The following is a 25,068-nucleotide window of genomic DNA, read 5'->3' on the forward strand; positions in this document are numbered from 1 at the left end:
TCTATTTTTTTATAGCATTTTGTATGAATTAAGTGAACATTTTTTTATTATATTTCTAGATTTTTAACTCTTACTTTTTATATGAGATTCTGAAACTCGGATGTTAAACTTTAATTTGTGCTGATTATTTATAAAATTTCTTCTAAATCCAAACAAATTCAAATTCAAATCCCTAAATCCATAAATTCTAAGTATTACTTGGACAACTGGAAAAATGGGTTAACTTTTTGTGATTATTTTTAAATATATAAATAAGAAATAAATTTTGTTTAGCTCATTTAAAAAAATTCTTCATTTTCCTATTTGGTTGTTAGAGAAAGTGAGGAAGAAAATAAAAAATAAAAAATCAAAAATCAAAAATTTAATTTTATACATCATTAACATTTGATTTTTCTTAATATTTAATCATATAAAAATAAGCTTTTTTTTTTTTAATAATATTTGATATTGAGAGAAAATATAAAAAATAATAATATTTTTTTTATTTTTTTATTCTGTAAACAAAACCCTATCCAGACATATCATTAATAAAATGGAGCTGAGAGCAGCTTCTACTTCCACTCAAATATTTACCCCCAGGGTGTGATAGTGTGGGCTGTGGGAGTGCCTCTCATGAGGTCAGGTGTTCAAACCCTCCTGAGCTCATTTTCGCCCCTGAACTCCTGAATTTACCCTCCCTTTGGAGTTGTGGGATCAACTTTAAGGGGCGCAGGATTAGTCACATGGACCGTAAAACGGACACGTGGATACCCGGTGCGTAATCCAAAAAAAAATAAAATAAAATGGTGCCTAAACTAAAGAAAGATTAAAGAGGGACGAAATCGAAAATCCGAAAGATGAGGGGCAAAATAAGAATAAAACTAAAACGAGAGGGCATTGGTGCAAAACAGGCCCAACATCACGAGGATTGTGAATTGTGGACGCCGGAGCTCCTGCCGCTAAAAAGAGACAATCTCCAGCTGTTGTTTTTTAGGACTGATCGATCTGTGAACACCGGGGAGAGCCAGAGGAATAGAAAAAAAGAGAGGCAGAGAGGGAATCGGCAGGCAGGTGGGGATCGGAAGGCGATAAGATGGCGGGCGGCGGCGGTGGAGGGTGTTGTCCGCCGATGGATCTGTTCCGGTCGGAGGCTATGCAGCTGGTTCAGCTCATCATCCCCATTGAGTCCGCTCATCTCTCCGTCTCCTATCTCGGCGACCTCGGCCTCCTCCAGTTCAAGGATGTACGTAATTCCTATCTATCTCTCTCTAGATAATTTTCCTCTCTTTCATCGTTGAAGTGTCTTCTCTCTGTAGCTATCATTTGTACATGACAGTGCGCATCTGACTCCCGCGCCCTGATTTTGTTACTGGCTAACTGTCAATTATTTTGGTTATTAAAACTTAATTTCTTGGAGTGGCAACTGTTGCTGGGATCTTATTTAGGGTTTTCTAGGGTTTTCTCCCTCTCTTTCCGTCTCTCTTTTATTTTGTTATATTTTTTGCGCCGTTGATTGGCGATCAGGTGGTGAATTCACTGTAATGGGAAACGTTTGGAGAGAAATTAAGCTGTTCAAATTTTCTAATGGACTAAATGAACTGATTTGGAATTGTTTGGTTCTCTATTTGGTGGATTATTTAAAGGCTTAGAGTGTTGCTATTTCCTGTGCTGATTTGAATTGGATGCAAGTAATCTATAAAATTGTTATTATTAAAAATCAACCTCGGGAGCATTCACCGGTATTAAATACTTGGCTGCTAGCCTGCTACTAGTGTCTTAGTTCCATGTCCTGGGTTTCAGTTGTTGGGAATACTCTTGGCTTTAGGAACAAAGGATAGTTTATCTTGCTCTTCTGACGTCTATTTACATATCTATTTATCTTTTCATTTTTTTTATTTTTTCTGATAATTGTGCATCTGAAGCATGAGCTTTAAACATAAAGGATTTTAAGATGTCACCATTTTGTATACAATGACTTTGATTACAGCAACAAAAACAGAAAGTAAAATGATAGAAATAATGTTCTACCAAGCTACAACAACAACAACAACAACAACAAAACCAAGCCTTAGTCCCACTAAGTGGGGTCAGCTATATGAATCATTTTCCGCCAATTTATGCGATCATGGACCATTTCTTTTAATAATGTTCTACCAAGCTGTATAAAGAAATTGCTGTTGTCCCTGTTTTTGATTTATCCTGTCATAGGAATGAAGAAAATTTTCATATTTAGATTTTTTTTATTTGCGGCTGGAGTGCTGGACTTGGCTTCTGAGAACCTTCTGTAGTATGTGGACTCTGTTGTTCAACTATTATGTGTATTTATAGCTTTATGGTTTTATTGTTTTGACATTTTTCTTTAATGGTTCATATCAACCCTAATGCTCCTGATGTAATGTATTTCAGCTTAATGCAGAAAAGAGCCCTTTCCAGCGAACTTATGCAACTCAGGTCTGTTTATCTTTAATCCAGCGACTGATTTCTATATATATCATCAAAGGCTTAGATTACTGTTTATACACGTGCTTGTGTGTGTGCATGTGTCTGTTTGTCAATATATATGTCAATACTTTCTTGACTCTCTATTGATATTCTTTCTGCTTAATTTTTCTTTCAAGATTAAAAAATGTGGAGAGATGGCACGGAAGCTACGTTTTTTCAGGGAACAAATGTCTAAGGCAGGTCTCTCACCTTCAACTGGGCCTCTGACGCGAGCAGATATTGATGTGGATGACCTGGAGGTAAACTAATAAGACTATTGCTATCTCAGAATGTATTGGTTTTCTATTATCAAAGAAAGAAGTTTTGGTTATTCCATGTTTTAATCCCTTTCTCTGTGTGTGGATAGGTCAAACTTGGGGAACTTGAAGCAGAGTTGGTTGAAATGAATGCAAATGATGAGAAGTTGCGGCGTTCTTACAACGAACTTTTGGAATATAAGCTTGTTCTTGAGAAGGTATGGCTCTACCAGGTGTGATCTAATATAGTTTTAATACCTTTATTGCATGTAAATGTGCTATTGATTTCTGAGACTCCCTGCTCCCCCAAGTCCTTAACAGAGATGGACAAGTTTAAGGCAGTTTTTGAATAAATAACGTAATATAGTTATCAGATTTTGGGATATTGCAGTTTGATAAATTACTTGACAATTAAGTCATCTGGCAGCTTATTCAAGTGGCTTGGTGAGTTCTACCGGAGTACTAATGCAGACACATGATATTCTGGTGTTTTTCAGGTCCCTTTTAGCAGTGTAAATTCTTATATCTAGATGAGTTTTGTCAAAGGCTTTTACAGCACTATTTGTAGTTTTATTTTTCATTATCTTTTGTTCTAGGACTTCTTTTTCTACTTTGCTTGTATATTTTTCTCCTGCTTTTTAATTAAGTTTCTTTTTCTATTAGAAAAGAAGTAAGAAGGAGAAGATCAAACTTACAAAATTTTTGAATTATTGTAGTTCTGATTATTAGTCGCTAGATTAAGCTATGTTTATGATAAATATGAAGTCTATATGGAGCATTGTAATTGGTCAAGAAGCAGATTCTGATTTACTTGAACGACTTTACAATTCTATATTAGCGTATTAACTCTTCCTTAAACTGGATTCATATTTGTCACTTAAATTGACATTCTTTAATATGTTTTATGTTTCATTTTGTTTTCCAACTTAGCATGTTATGCATGTGATTTTTTCTCACTCTCAAGCTCTAGAAATAAGACATGCTTCAAATAAAGAATTATTTTTTTTCATTCAGGCTGGTGAGTTTTTCTACTCAGCGCAACGCAGTGCGACAGCTCAGCAGCGAGAAATTGAGTCACGTGTTACTGGTGAAGAATCCATAGACACACCCTTATTATTGGAGCAAGTAAACTTCAACTACTGCACTGTGTGCTTGGTTTAATCTAGTGCTTTGTGTTTTCTCTCAAATTATTCTTGTTGATTGGCTGTTGCCTAGGAAATGTCAACTGATATGTCGAAGCAAGTTAAGTTGGGGTTCATTAGTGGCCTTGTTCCTAGGGAAAAATCAATGGCATTTGAAAGGATCTTGTTTCGTGCCACCAGGGGCAACGTGTTTCTGAAACAGGCTGTCGTCGAGGCACCTGTCATTGATCCTGTCTCAGGGGAGAAGGTTAGGACTCTTGTTTTTTCCTTTTCTATTAAAGTTGATGAAGTTCTTGAAATGATGTAGATACAAATGGTTCTCATGCATCATTGCTTTATTGGCTTTTCGTTTTGCTATCATACGTATGTTATTAATTGCTAGCATATTTGATTTCCTCATTGAGACATAACTGGGATTGCTATTGTATTGCATTGCACTTACAGTTCTCACAATCTCAATATTATAAAGGATGGTGAGTACCTAGCAGCTTATTTTCCTAGTCTAAGATGGACAGGTTGAAATATAATAAGGTGGTTTTAAGGGTTCAGGGCTTTTATTGTTTTTCAGTACCATATACCTCAAAACACAAGGTCTTGTTGTGCTTGTAACTGGGAAAATTTCTAATTATATTGAAATAGAAATTTTTTCATTTATGTTATTGGGCCCATGCGTCTATGTGTGTGCGTACATATGTGAGAGAAAGAGAGGGCTGAAATACTGTGAAGCTGAACAATTCAGCAGGTCAATAATCTTATTTTAGTTTATATGTATAGCTTAAGGCTTATTGTTAGACCGTTGAGTAGCTTGACATTGCCAAGGCACACGACTTGTGCAACTCTTGTATCAAGGCAGTAGATTAAGATGGCTCGTCATGGGTTTTCTTAACACTCGGTGGTTGGTTAATCTATGCTGCACATAGATGTTAAGTTGCCAATTCGACATGGTTAGGGATGGGCATGGTTGGGTCCATGGTCCTTGACTTTGTCGCTTATGGGTGGTTAGATTCGGTTGACTTGATTGGATGGTTAACTCGGTTATGTCAAGTGCTTCATTGACATATGATACTATTGGGATGTGGGAAAGTCATGGTTAAGGGGAACCATGCTGGACACAAAGTGTTGACCCATGGGTAGCTAGCAGTGCCAATGTTGAATGCTTGCAAAGTTGATATGTTGACCAGGCATGGTAGTTACTTGGTAGTTTCTCCTTGTAAGGTTGGTAGTCAAGCTTGGCTAGAGGAAAATTTCATGGGTTGACATATGGGCATGTTTTTAGCCACTTATTTGTAAGCATAACTTGTTTTAGCCTTGTTAGCAAATGCTGGCTACGTCTAGCACAATCTAGGCAGTTGAGGTTGTTAACTATGTATCAATTTAATTGGTGGGTGGCTTGGGACACAAGTGGAAATTTGTGTGTAGTGTTCCTACACATGTTAGAGTGTGTATTCCTTGTCTTTGAATAAGAGAAAGGGTTGGGAGGTGTTGCTTCTATAAATACTGTTGCCTTACGAATGTTGTTTCAATTGATACACACTTGCAAGACTTGACCAACAAATTTGAGTGTGAGTGTGACATTGGCTTAACCAAGTGTGCCACTTGGTGCCATTGCATTGTCAAGTTATGTGCTGAAAACTTAGACTCTATGACAATTGGTATCAAATCTTGGTTCGGTGATGGTGAACTTAGACTGACAGGATCGATTGGATCAGTCGGAGAACTTCCTTGGTTTTCCACAAATTGATGACACAGTTCCATCGGCAGTGTAGTGTGAGCATTTAACGTGGAATTGGTTGAATCATTTTGTGGTTGTCACTGAAGCCAAAATGTCAACACTGTTGAGTGACATAACAACCCTTACAGAAACCTTAAATGACATACTTGGCTGGGTGGATGGTGAAATTACCCTTGTGAAGAGGGTCATCTCCTTAAGCTTTGGTGGCGATGAGGCCTCTTGCAATTCAAGTTCCTGAACCGAAATCCTTTGAAGGAAATTGCAATGCAAAAACCTCGATAATTTCCTTTGGGACATGGATTAGTATTTCAAGGCTACCCACGTTCCAAAGAATGAGAAGGTTGCCACGAAATTGATGTACTTGGTTATGGTGGCATACGTGGACAAAGGATGATGCAAATGCAAGCAGACCTTGAATTAAGATGTGGGAAACCTTGAAGGATTTAAAAGATCAGTTCTTTCCTTCCAACATGGATTGGGTTGCAAGATATGCCCTTAAACGATTAAAGCAGATCAGAACTGTGTAGGATTATATCAAGGAATCAAGTTCCTTGATGTTGGACATAACTTGTCATAGGAAGACAAGTTGTTCAACCTCCCTTCCGGTTTACAACCATGGGCATAGATGGAATCATTGAATTACGTAGACAAGGAGTGAAAGGTCTCCCTATAGCCATTGTAGCAGGAGATGACTTGGTTAGTTTTAGAATCAACGCTAAGACTGAGGATTTCAAGGCCAAGTCAAAGAAAGATAAGGATAAGGATAAGGCCAAGGAAGAGAAGGGGAAGAAGAAGGATAAATGGGAGAAGTTTGAAGGTGAAGGCCACAACCAGAACAAGGGAATGATGCTTCCCAAAGTTCCCAGAAGGTTGGTCATTTCATCTGCAGTAGGACCATTCTCGTGGTTGTCCTAAGGGGGAGAAGTTGAATGCATTGGTAGCTTCAAATTCAAAAGATGGCGATTCAGACGAAAATAGGTCGTAGTATGTTAAGCCACTACAATTGTTGAATGTTGTCATTGCTACGAAGCCCTTCTTTCTGAAAGGCTTAATGTATGTTTTTGTGAAGATCAATTGTGTTGAAGTTGATGCTATGGTGGATTCCGAGGCCACACACAATTTTGTTGCGGAGAAGAAGGTGACAAAGTTTGGCGTCAAACTCACTTAGAAGTTAAGTGGGAGCAATGCTGTAAATTCAGAAACAAGGCCTATTCAGGGAATGGCCACTGTTGTTCTAACAATGGGATCGAGGGAAGGAAAATGCAGTCTAATGATGGTGCCCTTAGATGATTTTGATTTCATACTTGGCATGGAGTTCTTTGTGAATGCTAAAGTGATGTTGATGCCTCACATTTCTAGAATTCTAATTTTTGGTGAGAAGATATCTTGCTTTGTTCTTGCAGTGTGTAAGGATCCAAGCAAGTAGTGTGTGTTGTTAAAGGCGGGTGTCATCTCAGTCTCGGCCATGCAATTGAATGACGGGTTGAGAAAAAGGAACTTCGCATTCATGGTTGCGCTTAGACTAGATGGTGGAAGTTCCTGATGTGGTTGCAGAACTTTTGGGAGAGTTCTTTGATGTCATGCCCGTAGAACTCCCAAAATCTCTCCCACTTGGATATGCAAATGATCATCAAATAGAGTTGATGCTTGGTGCTAGACTTCCTACACAAGCCCCTTACAAAATGGGACCTTTTGGAGTTGGCAAAATTGAGGAAGCAATTGGCCGAGTTGTTGAGTGCAGGACTTGTAACGCTCCAAGGCTCCTTATGGTGCTCTAGTGTTGTTCCAAAAGAAGCAGGACAGTGCATTGTGAATGTGTGTATAATTATTAGGCCTTGAACAAAGTCACAATAAAGAACAAATATCCAATCCCCAACGTTGAGTTGCTGTTTAGTTGATTGGCAAAAGCATCATTCTTCACAAAGCTAGACTTGTGTAAGGCTATTGGCAAGTTAGGATTGCAGAAGATGATGAGTCTAAGATGGCCTGTCTGACTCGATATGGTTCCTACTAATGCCATTCGGTTTGACTAATGCCGTCACAACTTTTTTTAATTTGATGAATGATGTTTTGTATGAATTTATAAATTGGTTTGTTGTTATCTATTTGGATGACATTGTTGTTTACAACAATTCTTTGGAGGACCATGTGCAGCACTTAAGGAAAGTGTTCACTAAGTTGAGGGAAAACCAGTTGTATGTCAAGAAGGAGAAGTGTGAATTTTGTCGTTAAGAAATTATGTTCTTGGGGCATTGAGTTAGCAAAGGGTAGGTGCACATGGATGAACATAAGATAAAGGTCATCCTTGATCGGCCTACACCATCAAAGGTGGCTGAGTTGGTTTGTTTCTAGGTTTGGTTAATTACTACCAGAAGTTTATCCAAGGGTACTCAAAAAGAGTTGCACCATTGATAGACTTGTTAAAGAAAGACAACAAATAGGCATGGACTAATGAGTATCAAAATGCCTTTGATGGCTTGAAGCTGGCAGTGTCATTAGAACCGGTGTCATGGTTGCTTGTATTTTATCTACCTTTTGAGGTACATACATATGCTTTTTACATAATGATTAGAGGAATCCTTGTGCAAGGACATCCTGTGGCCTTTGAGAGTAGAAATTTGAAAGAAGCTGAGACCCAGTACTCCACTCATGAAAAAGAAATGATCATGTTAGTGCATTTTTGGGAGACTTGGAACCATTACCTCCTAAGAATTTGGTTCACTATGGTGACCAATAATGTGGCCAAGACTTCAAAACTCAGAAGAAACTCTCACCAAAGCAGGCCTGGTGGCTCGAGTTTCTTGCTGAGCTTGAATTTGAATAGTTACACAAAGCAAGTTGGCAAAACCAAGTGGTTGATGCTTTGAGTAGAAAAGAAGTGGAGGCATATGCCACAACCCTTACTCAATTAGAATGTAGATTCTTAGATTGTGTTCGGGATGCTGCAAAGATAGATTCTGAGTTCAGTGGACTCCAATAGATGGTGAATGATGGAATTGTACTCTGGTACTGGTTGGAGGATGTTATACACAAAGAGTAGCAGATTATACATTCCTTCTACTTGTGGATTCAAAAATGAATTATTGCGAGAGGTGCATGATGCACAATGGAAAGTGTAGCAAAGTATACATTTCTTCTATTAGTGGACTCAAAAATGAAAGGTGCATGATGCACAATGGGCTGGTCTATTGATTTCATTGTGGGTTTACCAAAGGTAAAGGACCTAAGGTATTTTTGTGATGAGTTTGTTAGAAGCAAAAGCTACATGCGAACGGGATGTGACTCTTATGGCAATTTGAGAAACAGATAAGGGACTATTTTGACAGCCAACCAATGAGGACGTTGGTGCCTTCTGGCAGGGTTGTTTGTTAGATCCTTGAGTAGCTTGACATTGCCAAGGCACACGGCGTGGCAACTCATGTGCCAAGGCAGTAGCTTAAGATGACTTCTCATGGGTTATCTTGATACTTGGTGGTTGATTAATCTATGTTGTTGAAGGGAGAACACATAAATGTTAAGTTGCCTATTCGACATGGTCAGGGATGGACATGGTTGGGCCATGGTCCTTGACCGGGCTGCTTATGGTGGCTTGGTTTCAATTGACATTGGTTGGATGGTTAGTTTGGTTATGTCCAGTGCTTCATTGACATATAATGTTGTTGGGACATGGAATAAGTAAGGGGAAACCATGCTTGACACAAAGTGTTGATCCATGGGTCAGTGTCAATGTCAAATGCTTGCATTGTTGGCATGTTAACCAAGCAAGGCAATTACTTGGAAGTTTCTCCTTGTAAGGCTGGAAGACAGGCTTGGCTAGAGGATAATTTCGTGGGTTGACATTTGGGCATGTTTTTAGCCACTTATTGTAAGCATAACTTGTTTTAGCCTTGTTGGCAAATGTTGGTTGTGTTCAACACAAACTAGGCAGTTGGGGTTGTCAATTGCATACCTTAGGCAATTGGGGGTATCAGCTGTGTATTAATTTAAATGTGGGTAGTGGGGGACACTGCCCCCGCCGGGGGGGGGGGGGGGGGAGGGATTTGTGCATAGTGGTCCTGCAAATCTTAGAGTGTGCATCCCTTGTCTTTGAATAAGAGAAGAGGTTGGGAAGTGTTGCTTCTATAAATACTGTTGCCTTGTGAATGTTGTTTCAATTGCTCTACACTTGCTGGACTTAACTAACAAATTTGAGTGTGTGACGTTGGCTTAAACATGTATGCCACTTAGTGCCATCATAGTGTCAATTTGTGTGTTGTGAACTTAGACCCTGTGACACTTACCAAAGTGAGCTTTTGTATATTTCACATATGATGCGTGAGGATCATACAAATATATTCATAAATTATTGCATGTCAATTAAAAATAGTCTTTTGTACAGAATATTTAAGACTTCTTGATGTTTTTTTATTTGGTAAGTGCTTCATATCTTGTGATATCAATGTGCAGGCTGAGAAAAATGTATTTGTGGTTTTTTATTCTGGAGAAAGAGCAAAGAACAAAATTCTTAAAATATGTGAAGCTTTTGGAGCAAATCGCTATCCTTTCAATGAGGAGCTGAGCAAACAAGCTCAGATGATTTCAGAGGTACTCATCGTACTTTATTTTTTTGGGGTTATTTGTTATCATATGAATTTTAGAAGGTTTATTTTTTTTTTCTTCTCGTTTGTTTTTGAGTGTTTTGTTGGGGGAGGATTGGGGTGCAGGGGGTGGGTCCCCATGGCAATGCTGCTGCTTGACTGTTTGTTGATGCTGCTTTAGTTTGTTATGTGGTCTTGGTTTTTGATAATTGTTCTTTGCATAAGATAAGAATTCACATTTAACACAATAAGGTCCCAATGGCTCATAACCGGATGGAAGACTTTCCAAAACTGAAAGCAAGCAATCCTTTGTCCCCAATTGGCTAAAGTTTCTGCTACACTATTCACTTCTCTATAAATACGTTAAACCTTGACATGTTGAAAGGAGGATAACCAGCCTTTAATATTAGATAATAGAGACCACAGTCACCAAGGAGGACTAAGAATTGGGAAATATCTCAGAAGATTTAACTTGTATAAGACCATTTCTAAAGAATGATTTTGAGGATTTTTTAAAAAGGAGTAGTTGAGTTGGAGACAAAAGGTTAGGTTCAAATGGGCTAAGGGAGGGGATTATCATACTAGATTTCTTCATAGAATAGCCAATGGCAGGTGCAAGAGAGTGTAATCTAAGAACTGAAATCTAACAGGGCTGTTGTTGTTAGGGATCAAACTGTTATTGCTGAGGAGATTACTAGGTTTTCTTTGGAATCGTTATAGGGAAGATCACACTTTGTCCTATTGTGGGGTTGGATTGGTGTCTGTTTCTAATGATAGGTTAGTTTGCCCGGAGACCTTTGAGGAGGACACTGTTAAGCAAGTGCTATTTAGCATGAGTAGGGAGAGATCCTTGGCTAGATGGTTTTAGCTTAGTCTTTTTGGTGTTGTTTAGATGTATTTAAGGTTGATTATTGAGGTGCTTCATGAGTCTCATACAAACAGGGTGATCCCAAGGAGTATGAACTTGACTTTTTATCACTTCAGTTCCCAAGAAGGATCACTTGGTTAGGTTTACTGATTTCTGACCAATTAGGTTGACTACAAATGTCAATTAGATCATTGCGAAAGTTCTAGCTGATAGGATTAGGAGATAATAGGGAGTGTCATTTCTAGTTCTGAGGTGGCCTTTTCTTTCTTTTTTTGAAGAGGGGGGGGGGGGGGGGTTGGGGTGTGGGTTATATGTATTTTGATGCTGTTTATCAAAAAATGGTTTGATGCTATACTTTTTACTAATGAGATTGTGGAGGATGTTAGGAATAGTAAGAGGACTACTGTTTTTTAAGCTGGGTTTTAAGAAGGCTTGTGATGGGTTGGAGTTTTTATTTTTTTTGGATGGGGCTTTTGATTTCTTTTCCCTTTTTCTTTGTAATCATTAATTATCAACCTAAAAAATTTGGTTTTTCCCATCTAGGGTTTGAAGCAAAGGGACCCCTTGATTCTCTCTCTTTATTTTGGTCACTGATGGGTTGAGTATGATAATTGAGAGGGCTACGATAGGGGTTTTGTTCAGTGTATTTGCTGGAGGTAGGGATGTAGTGTTTGTCTTTCATCTGCAATTTGCTGATGACACCATTCTATTTTTATCAGATAGTAGAATTTCTTTTGGTTACATTCTCACCATGTTACAGGTTTTGAGTTGGTTTTAAGTCTTAATGGTAATTTTGCTTAGTCTTGTTGCTATTAATTTGAGTTGAGAGGTGACTTCAAGGTTTGCTACTCGTGTAGGTTGTGGGATTCTGTAGTAGCTTTTGGCTTACTTCAGGAGTTCCTTTAGGTGGGAATCCTCCTCTTGAGAGGTTTTTAGATTTGGTGATTGCCTCTAAATACCTTGATGGGTGGAAAGGTTCATTATTCTCCATGGGAGGTTGTATTACTTTAATCTAGGTGTGTCTCTCTTCGATTCCCCTAAATTTTTTATCCTTGTTTTACACTGCAGTTGGGGTTGCTAATAGGCTGTAGAGGATTATTTGAGATTTCTTTTGGTCAGGGATAGGTGAGGGAAGGGATCTTGTGTGTTGGGAGGGTTTGGAGGTCTAACGAGGAGGAAGGCTTTGCTGGCTTGGGTCGATGCTAAGTTGGTGCCTAAGAGTTGTGGCGGTAAGTGGTCATGGTGCTTCCCTTTGATAGCAGATTCTCTTTGGTATGGGTTTGTTAAAAATAAATTTGCTCTGGAGGAAAATGTGCAGATGGTAATATTGTAGCTAGAGTTACTCATGAAAGCCCATAGAAATTCACAGAAATCTTCCTTCTTTTTTTCTTGTATCTAATATAAAGTGGGAGAGGACTGTAGGGTTCTGATTTGGAAGGACCTCTAGTTTGGAGAATTATGTTCTTCAGTTGCCTTTCCGTCTTTCACTTTGTGCCCTGATGCACTTATTTCTTCTTTTCTCATTATTTATGATATTGGGTTTTCTTGGGATTTTTTATTCCATAGGAATCTTACTGAAAGGTAGGCTGAGGAGCTTCCCTCTCTCTTAGGTTTGTCGGGTTCTTTTAAGTATTCTCATTATGGGGATATTAGAGTTTTGTGTTTGGATGATTCTGGTGCTTTTTCTCATAAGAATTAAAAGTCTTATCTAAACCGATCTTTTCATTATATTTCTCTTGCTAATCAACTATGAAGAGCTAAACTTACTTCAAAGGTGAAGGCTTTTGTGTGGATTGCCATTCTTAATAGAGTAAACATCAACAATCTGTTGCAATTTCATAGACCATATATAACTCTCTCTTCGAATGCTCATGTTATGTGTTATCCTAGTAGCAGGGATGTAATCGGTTAATTTCTGTACGGTTTTAGCCAAAACCAATAACCGAACCAAAATAATCAGTTCTCAAAGTTCCAAACCGAAACCAAACCAGAAGCTGGCGGCTCAATAAAAAACCAAACCAGCAGTTTAACTGAATGGTTCAGTTACATTTCGGTTTTTTGAATGTTTTGGACTGTATGCTGAAGGTTCTTGGGAGTTGGGACATCATCTAACCGACGTGATGTGGGTCACGAAGAAATAATTTTGAGCTCAAAGAGGCAGATCTAAGCTAATATTAAGCCCAGAAGCCAACCCAAACAGTCAGCACAGGCCTTTTTATTCTTTCTTTGATGTGTTGGGAAGAGGAGATTGGTTTTTTATAAGGGAGAGGAAGGCTTCCACTCATAAACTAGACAATGTAGGACAGCTGTGATAGAGCAGCTGAATCATGAATGTAAAGGGCGTGAGTGGGTGTGCGGCTGCTGGCTAACTCAGTGAAGCATTTTTCCCACATCAGCCAGGTAAAGGGAAAAGAAATTCTTGATCTCTTTTAAAATTGGTTCCACTTCGCCTCTTCAGTTTTACCGCAGCAGATGTCTCCAGAATCAAACAATCAATTATTGAATTAGCAGAATTAAGGTGAAATAAAAAAATGATTTTACTAATAATAAAATAAATACATTTATTTTAAAGTTAAATTACACACAGAGCTCTAATTTGGTTTTCGGTTCAGTGTACGTGTTAAACTGAAACCAAAATCAAAAACTGATTTTTTTTAAAAAAAAAATTTAAGAACCTAAACCGAAAAACCGTGACCTAAAAACCGAACCAAAGAGTGAAATGGTTCAGTTTCTGATTGATTTTTGGTTTTTCAGTAATACTTGTACACCCTTAGCTAGTAGTGAGATCAGTCATTTATTTTTTCCTATCTCTGTGGCTCAGTGCTTACGGAACAAGATTCTTCGTTCATTTGGAGAGTGTTAAGAGTTGTCACCATTATTTGTTTGTTAGCTGCAGGAGCCAAAAGGAAGGTGAAGATTTTGTGGGGGTTTGCAGTTTTCGCAGCTATATGGATCTGGCGGGAGAGGAATCCTTGATTTTTTTTTTTTGTATCATGCTTCATCTATAGAGATTCGATTTGGAACAGGATTTTTTTTTTTTCCCCTTGAAGGTGTTCCCCACAGGGTGTTATGGTAGTATAGCCTTCTCTTATATCCAGTGTGTGATTGGTTGGCCCTATTAGCGTTTTTTTTTTTGTTTGGGCGTAATAGCTAGTTTTTTTTTCTTTTTCCCTTTTGCTATTTGAGGATTTCTCATCGTCTTTGTATTTCCTTCTTTCTTAATGAATTTCTTCTTTTTCTATTTTTTAATTAAGAAACAAACTTGCCCCAAAACCGTGTTAATGGTAATCTTAAACTCACCTTCAGCCTGCAGCTTCAAAATCCCTATGTTCTCAACCTCAACAAGAGCCTGCCATAAAGATTGACACAGCAACTTGGACTGAAGCTTTGTCAATTGACCTTAAACTTTCAGCAAATAATAAGACCGACGGCAGCTGCTTCTGAACCAGATTTTCAGAAGAATCAAAATTAACTTTGACAAAAGGAGGGTCAGAAGAAGATCAACTAATAATGTTCATACTTTACTAGTATTACCTGACTGATTATTATTACTACTACCATTCAAAGTGCTGCCCTCTCCATAATTTGAATCTCTATAATAAGTCCAGAAGAAGACATGTAGAATTATTGAGAATCAAAAAAGGATTGGGTTTGACACCCTAAACAATAACAAGATTCCAATGCTTTCAGATCTGCCATAAGAAACTGCTATCTTTTCCTAAGGTTTAGCAAATAGAAATATCATAAGCTCTACTTTGCTTCCTAAGAGTCTCAAGCCAACCATTCAAATCAGAACAAGACTCATCTGGAGTAGGACCTATTCCTTGAACTCATATCTAGATGTTATGGGTGAAAGGGCATTAAGTAAGAAGATGTTGGATAGGCTCAAGTCGCATATCATCCCAAAAAAAAAAAAAAAATTGAGTTTCCTTATCTGCATCATTTTTAAACCTGGAGATAATATCCTTTGTTTGTGGCATTTGATGGACCACCAGCCACAAAATACGTGCGACGTAGATATTACATTCAAATTCTAGATTTTTTTGAGGCTTGATATGAATTATTGGTTGACAACCTAATAGTTGCTTCTAGGTAAAGTGGTAGTCCAACATGGTATCAGAGCCATGGCTGCCAGGAGGTGCTGCTTCTTGTCTTATTGCTCAGGTTGATTATGGTTGTTGAAAATTATTTTAATTCTATGTAACGGGTGTTATTGATCATTTTTTTTTCTCTGCGTGGAACCAGGGTGCATGTGTGGGGGAGTGTTAAGGCTTGGTATTGTTGGCCACCAAACTAACCATTAGTCAATGGCACACAGTGCATTGAGGTGCGAAGGTTACCTGGAGCCTAGGCATGAGGGATGAGGCAAAGGTGCACACCTCACGAAGGTGAAACCACATTTATGCAGCATGGAACCAAAAAAAAAAGAAGAGAGAGAAATTCTGCAGAAAATTTCAGAAAAAAACAATAAATTCCCCAAAAAACAGCTGGACAAAAACATGAAAAGAGTGCTTAGAGTAGTTCTGTTGGAGAAAAGCCAACCAAACCAGATGAAGAAGAGGAAAGAAGAAGTCCCAGAGCAGCAATGCAGAAATTTTGGTCAAAAAATCATAAATTTTAGAAAGCAGCCAAAAAAAGGAGATATATATATATATATATATTCTAGAAGTGACCAGTGTAATACCCAAATACTTACCAGTAGAATTACAGACAATTACCTCTAACTTACTACTAGATAAATTTGCACTCTGTTTTCTTAGAGAAAGCTGACTTTTGAAGATTAACAAGCTTTCTAAAAGAACGAAAAACATTAGCAATTGTTAATGCCTTAAATAGAAGCCTTACTAAAACAAGGCAATTGTCAGCAAATAATAAAGATGAGATGACAAATCCTTAGCACCAATACTATACCCAAATGAGATTGAATGTTTTTTAATATGGCTGGTTTTTTTGGTTATGTAATGCTGTAATGCACATCATCCATAGATTGAAAATTATATTGGTATTGATGTTATTAGATGAGTTGTATTGAATGAGAATTCAAATCTTTACCTTGAACTGCTTGATTGAGCAAATATTCCCTGTGTGAACTGTGAATGTGAAGTTAGTTTTTTGAATGAGTTACACTTTTGGTTACTTTGGAGCTGATTTATATATGTTTGTGTGGATTTTTTTGGGATAGTTAAGGAATTTTATTATGGGAGAAAGTAGATACAATGTGGATGATAAAATATCCCCCTCAATTATCAAGCAGAAAAAATTCAAAAAGAAGAGCTGGGAGAAGAAGAAAAAGAAGAAAACATCAAGTCAATAGCGCTAGTCTATCTCTCTGAAAATTTGGAGATTAGAAGTTATGCAAATCCAAGTGTATTCCAAAGCAACAATAAATATAACGAGTGTCCATCCAAAATGTGGGTTTCTTTTCTGACCTTATGCTTCAAAGCATAGTGAAAACAACACAATTCGACAACTTATTTGCATTCTTACCCCTCCCAAACCTTCTAAAAAGAATTAAGCATGAAGACTAATGAATCCTGGCTTATCCAATTCTCAATAGGGAAATCAAGCAATCTGTTCCAAACTTGAGCATCTGATCAATTCAAGAAAAATGAGTGAGTGAGCCTCAGCATTATTGTAGCTCATGACACAAACATCTAGATAATGCCTGGTAGGACCTTGTACGATGCAATAGATTGTTAGAACTCTATTAAGGACTGCCAACAAATAAATTCCCAAACCTGGGAAGGAACATGAGCTCTTCAAGCCCAAATATGACTAATAAAGGAAAGAAAAGACTTGGAGGCACAAATCAAATGATTGAAAAACAATGATGAAGGTTTGGGAAGCAAGTCATACTATATTTTTTGTCAAACAATGAAGTTAATAACTAAAAAGAAATAATATGATTGAAAAACAATGATGAAGGTTTGGAAAGCAAGTCATACTATATTTTTTTCCATACAATGAAGTTAATAACTAAAAAGAAATAATGTTTTTGGAGAGTAAGGAATTTCCAATCACAATAGGTGTACATCAAGGATCTGCTTTGAGCTCATATCTTTTTTGCACTGGTGATGGGTGAGCTTACTAAGAGTATCCAAATTGAGGTTCTATGGTGTATGTTGTTTGCAGATGATATTGTCTTTGTCAATAAAACCAGGGGTAGAGTAGAATCTAAGTTAGAATCGTGGAGAGAAGCTTCAGAATCTAGAGTTCTTAAGATAAGTAGAAATAAGACAAAATATATGAAATGTCATTTCAAGAAAATATTTGGGCTTGAAGAGCTTGGAGAAAATATTAAACTTGATGGTCAAAAAATTAATAGCACTACTAGATTTTGATACCTTGGATTATTATGCAAACTAAAGGAGAAACAAAAGAAGATTATAAAATGGAGTTGAAGCAAGATGGGTTAAATGGAGAAGTGCTTCGGGCATATTGCGTGATTGTAGAATAGCCTTAAAATTTAGAGGGAAGTTTTCTAGGATGGTTATAAGACCAACTATGCTATATGGATCAAAATATTGGGCAACTATGAAACAACATATCCAAAAAGTAGAAAGTTTCCGAAATAAGAATGATAAGGTGGGTGAGTGGTATATTGTTGAAAGATATATTAAGGATTGAATCTAATTTTCTGATGTACATTCTTCTCTTTTTTAATACAATTCTTTGTTTATCAAAAAAAAAAAAAAAAGGGATTGAACATATTTGCAGTAAGTTAGGTATATTTGTAGGGGCTGCATCAGCCATCAAGGATCTGTAACCATGGGAGAGATTGGAAGAAATTGAAGAGAGGAAGGATGGGGAAGAGAGGAGAGAGGAGACACAAGGGGGAAACTCGGGTTCACTTCAATTCAAATTCAACAACTGCTTATAGCATGGCTTTCATACACTATTCATAAGAAAGCCTCTAACCACATGAAATTACACAAATACCCAAAACCACATTACATTGCAAACATACCCCTATAATGCACAAGTACTACAAACAAGTCCTCAACATTCATAATCCTAATACAAGCAAATATATGCACATAGTTAAACAACTAAGCACATTTGGGTTTCAGACCCAATAAACCATTGGCCCTATTCTTTGACATTGGCCTCCAAATTTTTGGGCCGAATGATCCATCTAGATACTTGCTTCTCGTCTTAAATCAATTCCCCCCTTCGGAAAAGAACTCAATTCCGTAAATTTGGAGACAGTACCAAAGAGTTCATCACCATGAGCAGAATCATCTTGTTCTTTAAAAAAGGAACTAATAGTTGGCTTCAACTTGGTGTGGAGTTTATATGAATCGTATGGATCAAATCGCGAATTGTAATACTTAACAATTATGGTTGGGTTTATAAGTAGTTTGTGTACTGTACGATGTTTAGACAGTTACCATTTGAATGTCATACTGATTCTCTCTCTCTCCCCCTCGTGCAGCCCTCTCCCTCTTATCTTCTTCCTCCTTCAATCTCCACACCATTGCCATCTCCTTCTTATCTTCTTTTTTCTTCAAGTACCACACCATCTCCATCAAACTGCAACCACAGTATATAACTGCTTCCATCAAAGCTGTAGACTTGATCTACCACACTCCACTTTCATCCTTCTATAAGAGCACCAGGTGACACAATTCACTGAAACCAAAGACTCTTCCTATGATCTGCAACTTTCTCCAAAAATTACAACTGCTGCCCTTATCTTGGAACACTACTTTTCTGAATGTCTTGCAACACTTCCACCACAATCAGATACAGAAATCCTCCAAATGGCCTCTTGCATGATTCCATTGCTGTCCGACCACTGGTGAGCCCTTGCATGCCAGCTGAAATTTTAACCGCCACTATCCTTCATAACCTCAGCCTCGGTGGAAAATATTGTTGTCATGGATTTCCAGTGTGGAACCCATTGACTGCATGGATAGAGATAGCACGATGCGATTGTTGAAGAGCAAGAAGATGTAATGGAACTAAGTGTTGAACTGCTAAAAGAGTCCAAGAAGCAGGCAGTTGGAGTTCAATGTAATTGGGAATTCAGTTCAAATTAATAGTTTTGGTGGATGAAATTGTTGAACCTTGTCATGAGTCTGTGACACATAAGCCCTAGGCCTTTATTCTTCTTCTAAAGCGTGACAATTCTTCACTTTTCAACTTTATTGGGACTGGGTATTTTGAAGAAAATTTTAGTAATTTGTTTTTGAATGGTTTATGGATTATATACTCCTTGTTCATGTTTCGCCATTGTATAACTCAATTTTGAGTTTTCTCTAACAAGCGTGGAGGATTGCTTGTGGATAATTGTTGGTAATCATAATTCATTTTAAGATTTAAAAATTATGGATTTTAGTAAGTCCAGATATTTTTGGAGTTTTTAGTTGATTTAGGGCTATTTTGAATATTTTAGATATGTTGGGAGTTGTGTAATTTTTCATTTTATTTTAATGTTGGGTTTATAAGTAGTTTGTGTGTAATAAGGTGTTTTGACAATTATCAAATTTGAATTCAGAAAGTTTTTCTCTTCCCTTTTCCTCAATGTAAAGCTTCTCTCTTCTTCTTATTCTTCTACTTCTTCTTGTTCCCTTCCCCTCTTCCTTATTTCTCTCTCTTTCCTTGAATTTCCATTGTCCTACATCACTTAAATTTTCACTAGATATAAGAGATGGTGATTCAAAATATTTGAAAATAGTTTATATCTAGTTTGAGAGATTAGGATAGGGTTGGTATCCAATATATACATGATTGTATACATGATTAGGATACAATTATTTTTCGAGCCCTATATATAAATGATTGTACTCTGTATACTTTGAGTTGAATAATAGTTCTGTTGATCCTTCTCCCATATATGTAGACCATATGGTTGAATTACATAAATCTCTTACCCTCCTTTCTCTTCGCTATTGTTCACCATTCATTTTATTTTAATCTATCTTATTTTTCAAGTTTAAGAGCTACTAGTCTCCAGATTGTCATACCAACATTTACTTGGTTCCTTATCTATCACTTGTCATATTTGATCACTAGTGCTATAACTCAATTCCTCTATTCTTTATTACATCTTTGTTTTCTCTGCATCATCCACAATTTATCTAAGCAATGTGCTTGTGGTCATTTTACCCCCTCAACAACCCCCCCCCCAAAAAAAATCAAAATGGTAGTCTTTTGATGGTAAAAAAATCAATGTCACTTCTATCTTTTCTTCTTAATATTTGCAGTTGAAAAATATTTTACGGACAGACTTGCATGTTATATTCTTTCATTGGGATATTCATTTCCTTTATTGGCCAAAATTAGCATCATAAATGTTCACCATAGTCTGAGCACACTCAAAGAGTAAATCTGTGTGGATGCACAGGATGTGCAACGTGCTGTAGCATCATTATTGGTTTTGCACAATATTATATGCTTAAAATTAAATTGGTTTCTTTTGTTATTTATGTTTTTAAACACGCACACATATAGCATTTCTCTCAATACCATGCTCATCTTGAGGGCTACTATTAGAGAAAAGAAATAAGATTATCAATTCGAATGTCAAAATATTTGAAACATCTTTATCATAATTCGAGGTTGATAGATGAGGATTATACATGATTGTATCTTTGATTTCTTTGAGTTGAGTAATAATGCTATTGACCCTTCTCATGTGGATGTAGACTAAATGGTCAAGCCACATAAATCTTTTGCCTGTCCTCTCTTTTCTTTACTTGCCACCTAAAAATTTGACTTTTATAATCTATTCTAATATTTTAATCATTTTCAAACTTCAGGTTTCGGGAAGACTCTCTGAGCTAAAGACTACAATTGATGTAGGACTGCAGCACAGGGTCAACTTGTTACAAACCATTGCTGATCAGTTTGATCAATGGAATCTTTTGGTTGGTCCGAATTTTTTTTATTGACTAGTTTTCATTTTGTTAACAATATTACACAGATGTAAATTATCTATTCATCATATTGGTTTGTAGATGTACTATTTATGTTTAATAATTTACCTCTATCTCTTTGAACTCATGAAGGCAAGGAAGGAGAAATCCATTTATCACACCTTAAACATGCTTAGCATTGATGTGACAAAAAAGTGTCTTGTGGCTGAAGGGTGGAGCCCTGTTTATGCAACAAAGCAGGTACCTTCTTCTTTATGTTACTCAGGTGTTTTGATTGCTGTGGACTGGCATAGGCCAAAATTTTTTGTCTATTCTGTGCAATAAAAAAAAAATTGCAATGGTTCGCTTACAAAATTTGCCTGAACTTGAGTTGTACAGATACAGGATGCATTGCAGCGGGCAATGGTGGACTCCAACTCACAAGTTGGAGCCATTTTCCAGGTTCTGCGCACAAAGGAGTCACCGCCTACATATTTTCGCACAAACAAATTTACATCTGCTTTTCAAGAAATTGTTGATGCATATGGGTGAGTTCACTTTGGGCAGAGCATGTTCATACGTGGTTGCTTATGCGAAGAATTATGTCATTATTGAAAGTAACACTTGTGCTTGTTACTCAATGAACTCTCTTTTGGACAGAAATCACCTTTTCTTTGGGGTGGGGGAGAGAGAGAGAGAGAGATTGATGACTAATGACATTGTGGATGCAATTGCAGGGTGGCCAAGTATCAAGAAGCGAATCCTTCTGTATATACTATTATCACGTTTCCATTTCTTTTTGCCGTCATGTTTGGTGACTGGGGACACGGAATATGCTTGTTACTTGCAACGTTGTATTTCTTAATCAGAGAAAGGAAACTCTCTAATCAGGTATTCCACATTACATTATTTAAATTGACTTCACATTTGTGTTTGATACACCCAAAAGAATGATAATATGTAATTGTTGCATTCATTTCTCTCCCCAATTAATTCATTACTTGGTAGTTTGTCTTGTGTTTGGATTTAGCTGCAATTTGTACTGTTTTCTTGATGTTAATGGTTTGGTTCAATTTTAGATTCTCTTTATAAACCAATATCATATGAATATGAGTGCAAAACAGTGTGAAATTGATATGATGTCTCTTCCTGAAATGAACTGCAGCATGAGGGATATTTTTCTAGGGTTTTGTTGTTACCATGTGGCACTACTATTTCCCTTTCAGTTTTTGCTTTAGAGCCTGAAGTGTGGAACATTTTGAGAGAGATGATGTCAAAGGATGGTATTGTCTTATAGGTGGTGAAAGGTGTTTTTCACATATGTTAAAGCAAGTATTTCCAGGCATTTTAAATTTTGGTTGCATGATTTGCCTTGTGCATACCTTCTTGAATACACTTCCATTTATAACGGAGTTTGGTTACTTTTTCCCTGCATCCGAAATGATTTATTGAGAACACTGCATTCTAGTTGTAAGATCTTGAGTGATTGAGAATACTATGAATCTCTCTCTCTTGGTTTCCACAGATAAATAATCATAATATGCTTAGTGAGGGAAGATGATTTGAATTCCCTTAGCACAGATTTTTTTTTTTTTGCTTTTGTTATGTCCTTGTAATCGTCATTTCCATTTTTTTTTCTAGACCTTAAATTTATGTTGACATCATGGCTAGAGCCTGATTACCTTTTAATCTTGGTAATTTCAGAAGCTTGGAGACATAACAGAAATGACGTTTGGTGGACGTTATGTTATTATGATGATGGCAATCTTCTCAATCTACACAGGTTTGATCTATAATGAGTTCTTCTCGGTTCCATTTGAGTTATTTGGACGCTCAGCCTATGCTTGCCGTGATCTTTCTTGCAGGTAATTGAACTGCTGCCTCTGATAAATTATATTTTGTCATTTTCCCTCTTATATTCTTTCTTTAAATTTATTGTTCTCTTTCTTGCAGAGATGCTTCAACGGTAGGCTTAATTAAAGTTGGTGAAACTTACCCATTTGGCGTGGATCCTGCATGGCATGGAACTCGCAGTGAATTGCCATTCCTCAACTCCTTGAAGATGAAAATGTCAATCCTTCTTGGGGTTGCACAAATGAACCTTGGAATCATATTGAGTTATTTCAATGCTAAATTCTTTGCAAATGGCCTGAATATCTGGTGAGTTCTATATGCTATTCTGATTCTTGGTTGCATGCATAACTCCCTTTGCCAAAATTATTACTGCAACTAATGTGTTGGCTGTGATTCACGTATTTTGTACTTTCATGACTTAAATTTGAGAATATTTTCTATTGAAATGCCTTCTATTGTTCCAGGTACCAATTTGTTCCGCAGATGATATTTTTGAACAGTTTATTTGGCTACCTTTCCCTCCTCATCATTGTGAAGTGGTGGACTGGTTCCCAAGCTGATTTATATCACACTCTGATATACATGTTCCTCAGTCCTACTGATGATTTAGGTGAAAATCAGCTGTTTGTTGGCCAGAAGACACTACAGGTTGCTTTCTATCATTCTATCCATTATTTTTATAAATTGATTTGTTTTTCACTTCAGATGAGTTGTGAATGCTCCACTCATTCATTTCACTTGCTTTCATCATCAGCTTGTACTACTAATATTGGCCCTTGTTGCTGTACCATGGATGCTGTTTCCAAGGCCCTTTCTTTTGAAGAAACAACACCAAGAGGTATGCTTACTTCTGCTGAACCCTTTAATTTATCTGTAGCAGTATTTTTCTTTCTCTACTAGTTCTGATGACATGTTTTCTCAGAGGCACCAAGGCCACTCCTATGCATTACTTCAGAGCACTGAGGAGACCATTCAATCGGAGGCAAATCATGATTCCCATGGTCATGAAGAATTTGAGTTCAGTGAAGTATTTGTACATCAGCTCATACATACCATAGAGTTTGTACTAGGAGCAGTTTCAAATACAGCTTCATATCTTCGTCTGTGGGCCCTCAGGTATGTTGCTTGAGAGTTGGGTATCTTGATTTCAGTCTCACCTGTCATGATTAAAATAAAAATGAACGTATATGGTTCATAGAATGTATCAATATCTCTTAGTGTTCATAAATGTGAACAAATAATGTTAAATTCAGAATTCAGTTTTAAATTCAAGCCTGTTGAATTGTTGTTGGATATATTTACTGTACTAAATAGCTCTTGCCCATCTGTGTGTGTGTGAGTGAGAGAGAGAGAGAGAGAGAGAGTCCAAATGTGCTCACTTTTTTCATTCTTTACTGGACACCAAATTTTTTTTATTATATTTTGCATAGTGAATCAAAGTTTATTAATAACAATCAATCGTGCCTTCTTTTTTGTTTCCAGTCTTGCCCACTCGGAGTTGTCAAGTGTATTCTATGAAAAGGTCCTCCTCCTTGCTTGGGGGTAAGTTTATTTATATTTTGTTGCTTTTACATGGTTAAATTCTAGTACTTCATGCGTATTATTGACTTTTCAACTCCTTGGATGGACTCTGGATTATTGACCAACAAGTTCCATTAGTATTTTGACCTGTTGCTAATATATATTGTCATATAATTGTTATTTCATTAATGCATGTGAGCACTTGCTATTTTTCATTCTCTACATACAGCTCATTGGATCAAAAACACACTTTAATGAGTTGGACGATCAATCCAAAAATAAGGAATGGATAATGACATTATCTTGTGTGTTGCAGGTTCAACAACGTCATTATTCTTATCATTGGTATCATTGTATTCATTTGTGCGACGGTGGGGGTCTTGCTGGTGATGGAAACTCTCAGTGCTTTTCTACACGCATTGCGGCTTCACTGGGTGGAGTTCCAGAACAAGTTCTATGAGGGGGATGGGTACAAGTTCTATCCATTCTCATTTGCGTTGCTCGTTGATGAGGACGAGTGATTTGTTGGACCAGGGTTTGTAGCTGCCAAAAAGAGCAGAGTTAAAGCTGAGAGTGTGCATATGTTATGTTGATTCTTTTGTTCTGAAATTGGGATGTACCTCATGGGCAGAGCCAAATGAATGTACTTAACAATGCATGAACTGCCCCCAACCTTCCAATTGTTATTGTTTTTGAAGGGAATAATCAGTCTTATGCCACTGGCTATTTATGTCATAACAGTTATGGCGGAGTGTAATAATAAGAATGTATGATTGATTTATATTTTGAAAAAGAAA

At 37.1% G+C, this 25,068-nt stretch overlaps 1 protein-coding gene across 1 annotated transcript; it reads left to right on the plus strand.

Annotated features, from left to right (window-relative positions):
* The first annotated feature begins 888 nt into the window (after positions 1-888).
* Positions 889-25,068, plus strand: LOC131156462 (V-type proton ATPase subunit a3). The gene is made up of 18 exons (XM_058110163.1): positions 889-1,222; positions 2,386-2,430; positions 2,598-2,720; positions 2,828-2,935; positions 3,732-3,842; positions 3,933-4,106; positions 10,038-10,175; positions 20,801-20,908; positions 21,050-21,157; positions 21,296-21,444; positions 21,634-21,787; positions 22,601-22,761; positions 22,850-23,056; positions 23,215-23,398; positions 23,505-23,588; positions 23,673-23,866; positions 24,233-24,292; positions 24,588-25,068. The coding sequence occupies exons 1-18, from the start codon at positions 1,073-1,075 to the stop codon at positions 24,790-24,792; spliced, it is 2,463 nt and encodes an 820-aa protein (XP_057966146.1). The 5' UTR covers positions 889-1,072; the 3' UTR covers positions 24,793-25,068.

This window comes from Malania oleifera, chromosome 5, assembly GCF_029873635.1.
Source record: "Malania oleifera isolate guangnan ecotype guangnan chromosome 5, ASM2987363v1, whole genome shotgun sequence".
Classification (NCBI taxonomy): domain Eukaryota; kingdom Viridiplantae; phylum Streptophyta; class Magnoliopsida; order Santalales; family Ximeniaceae; genus Malania; species Malania oleifera.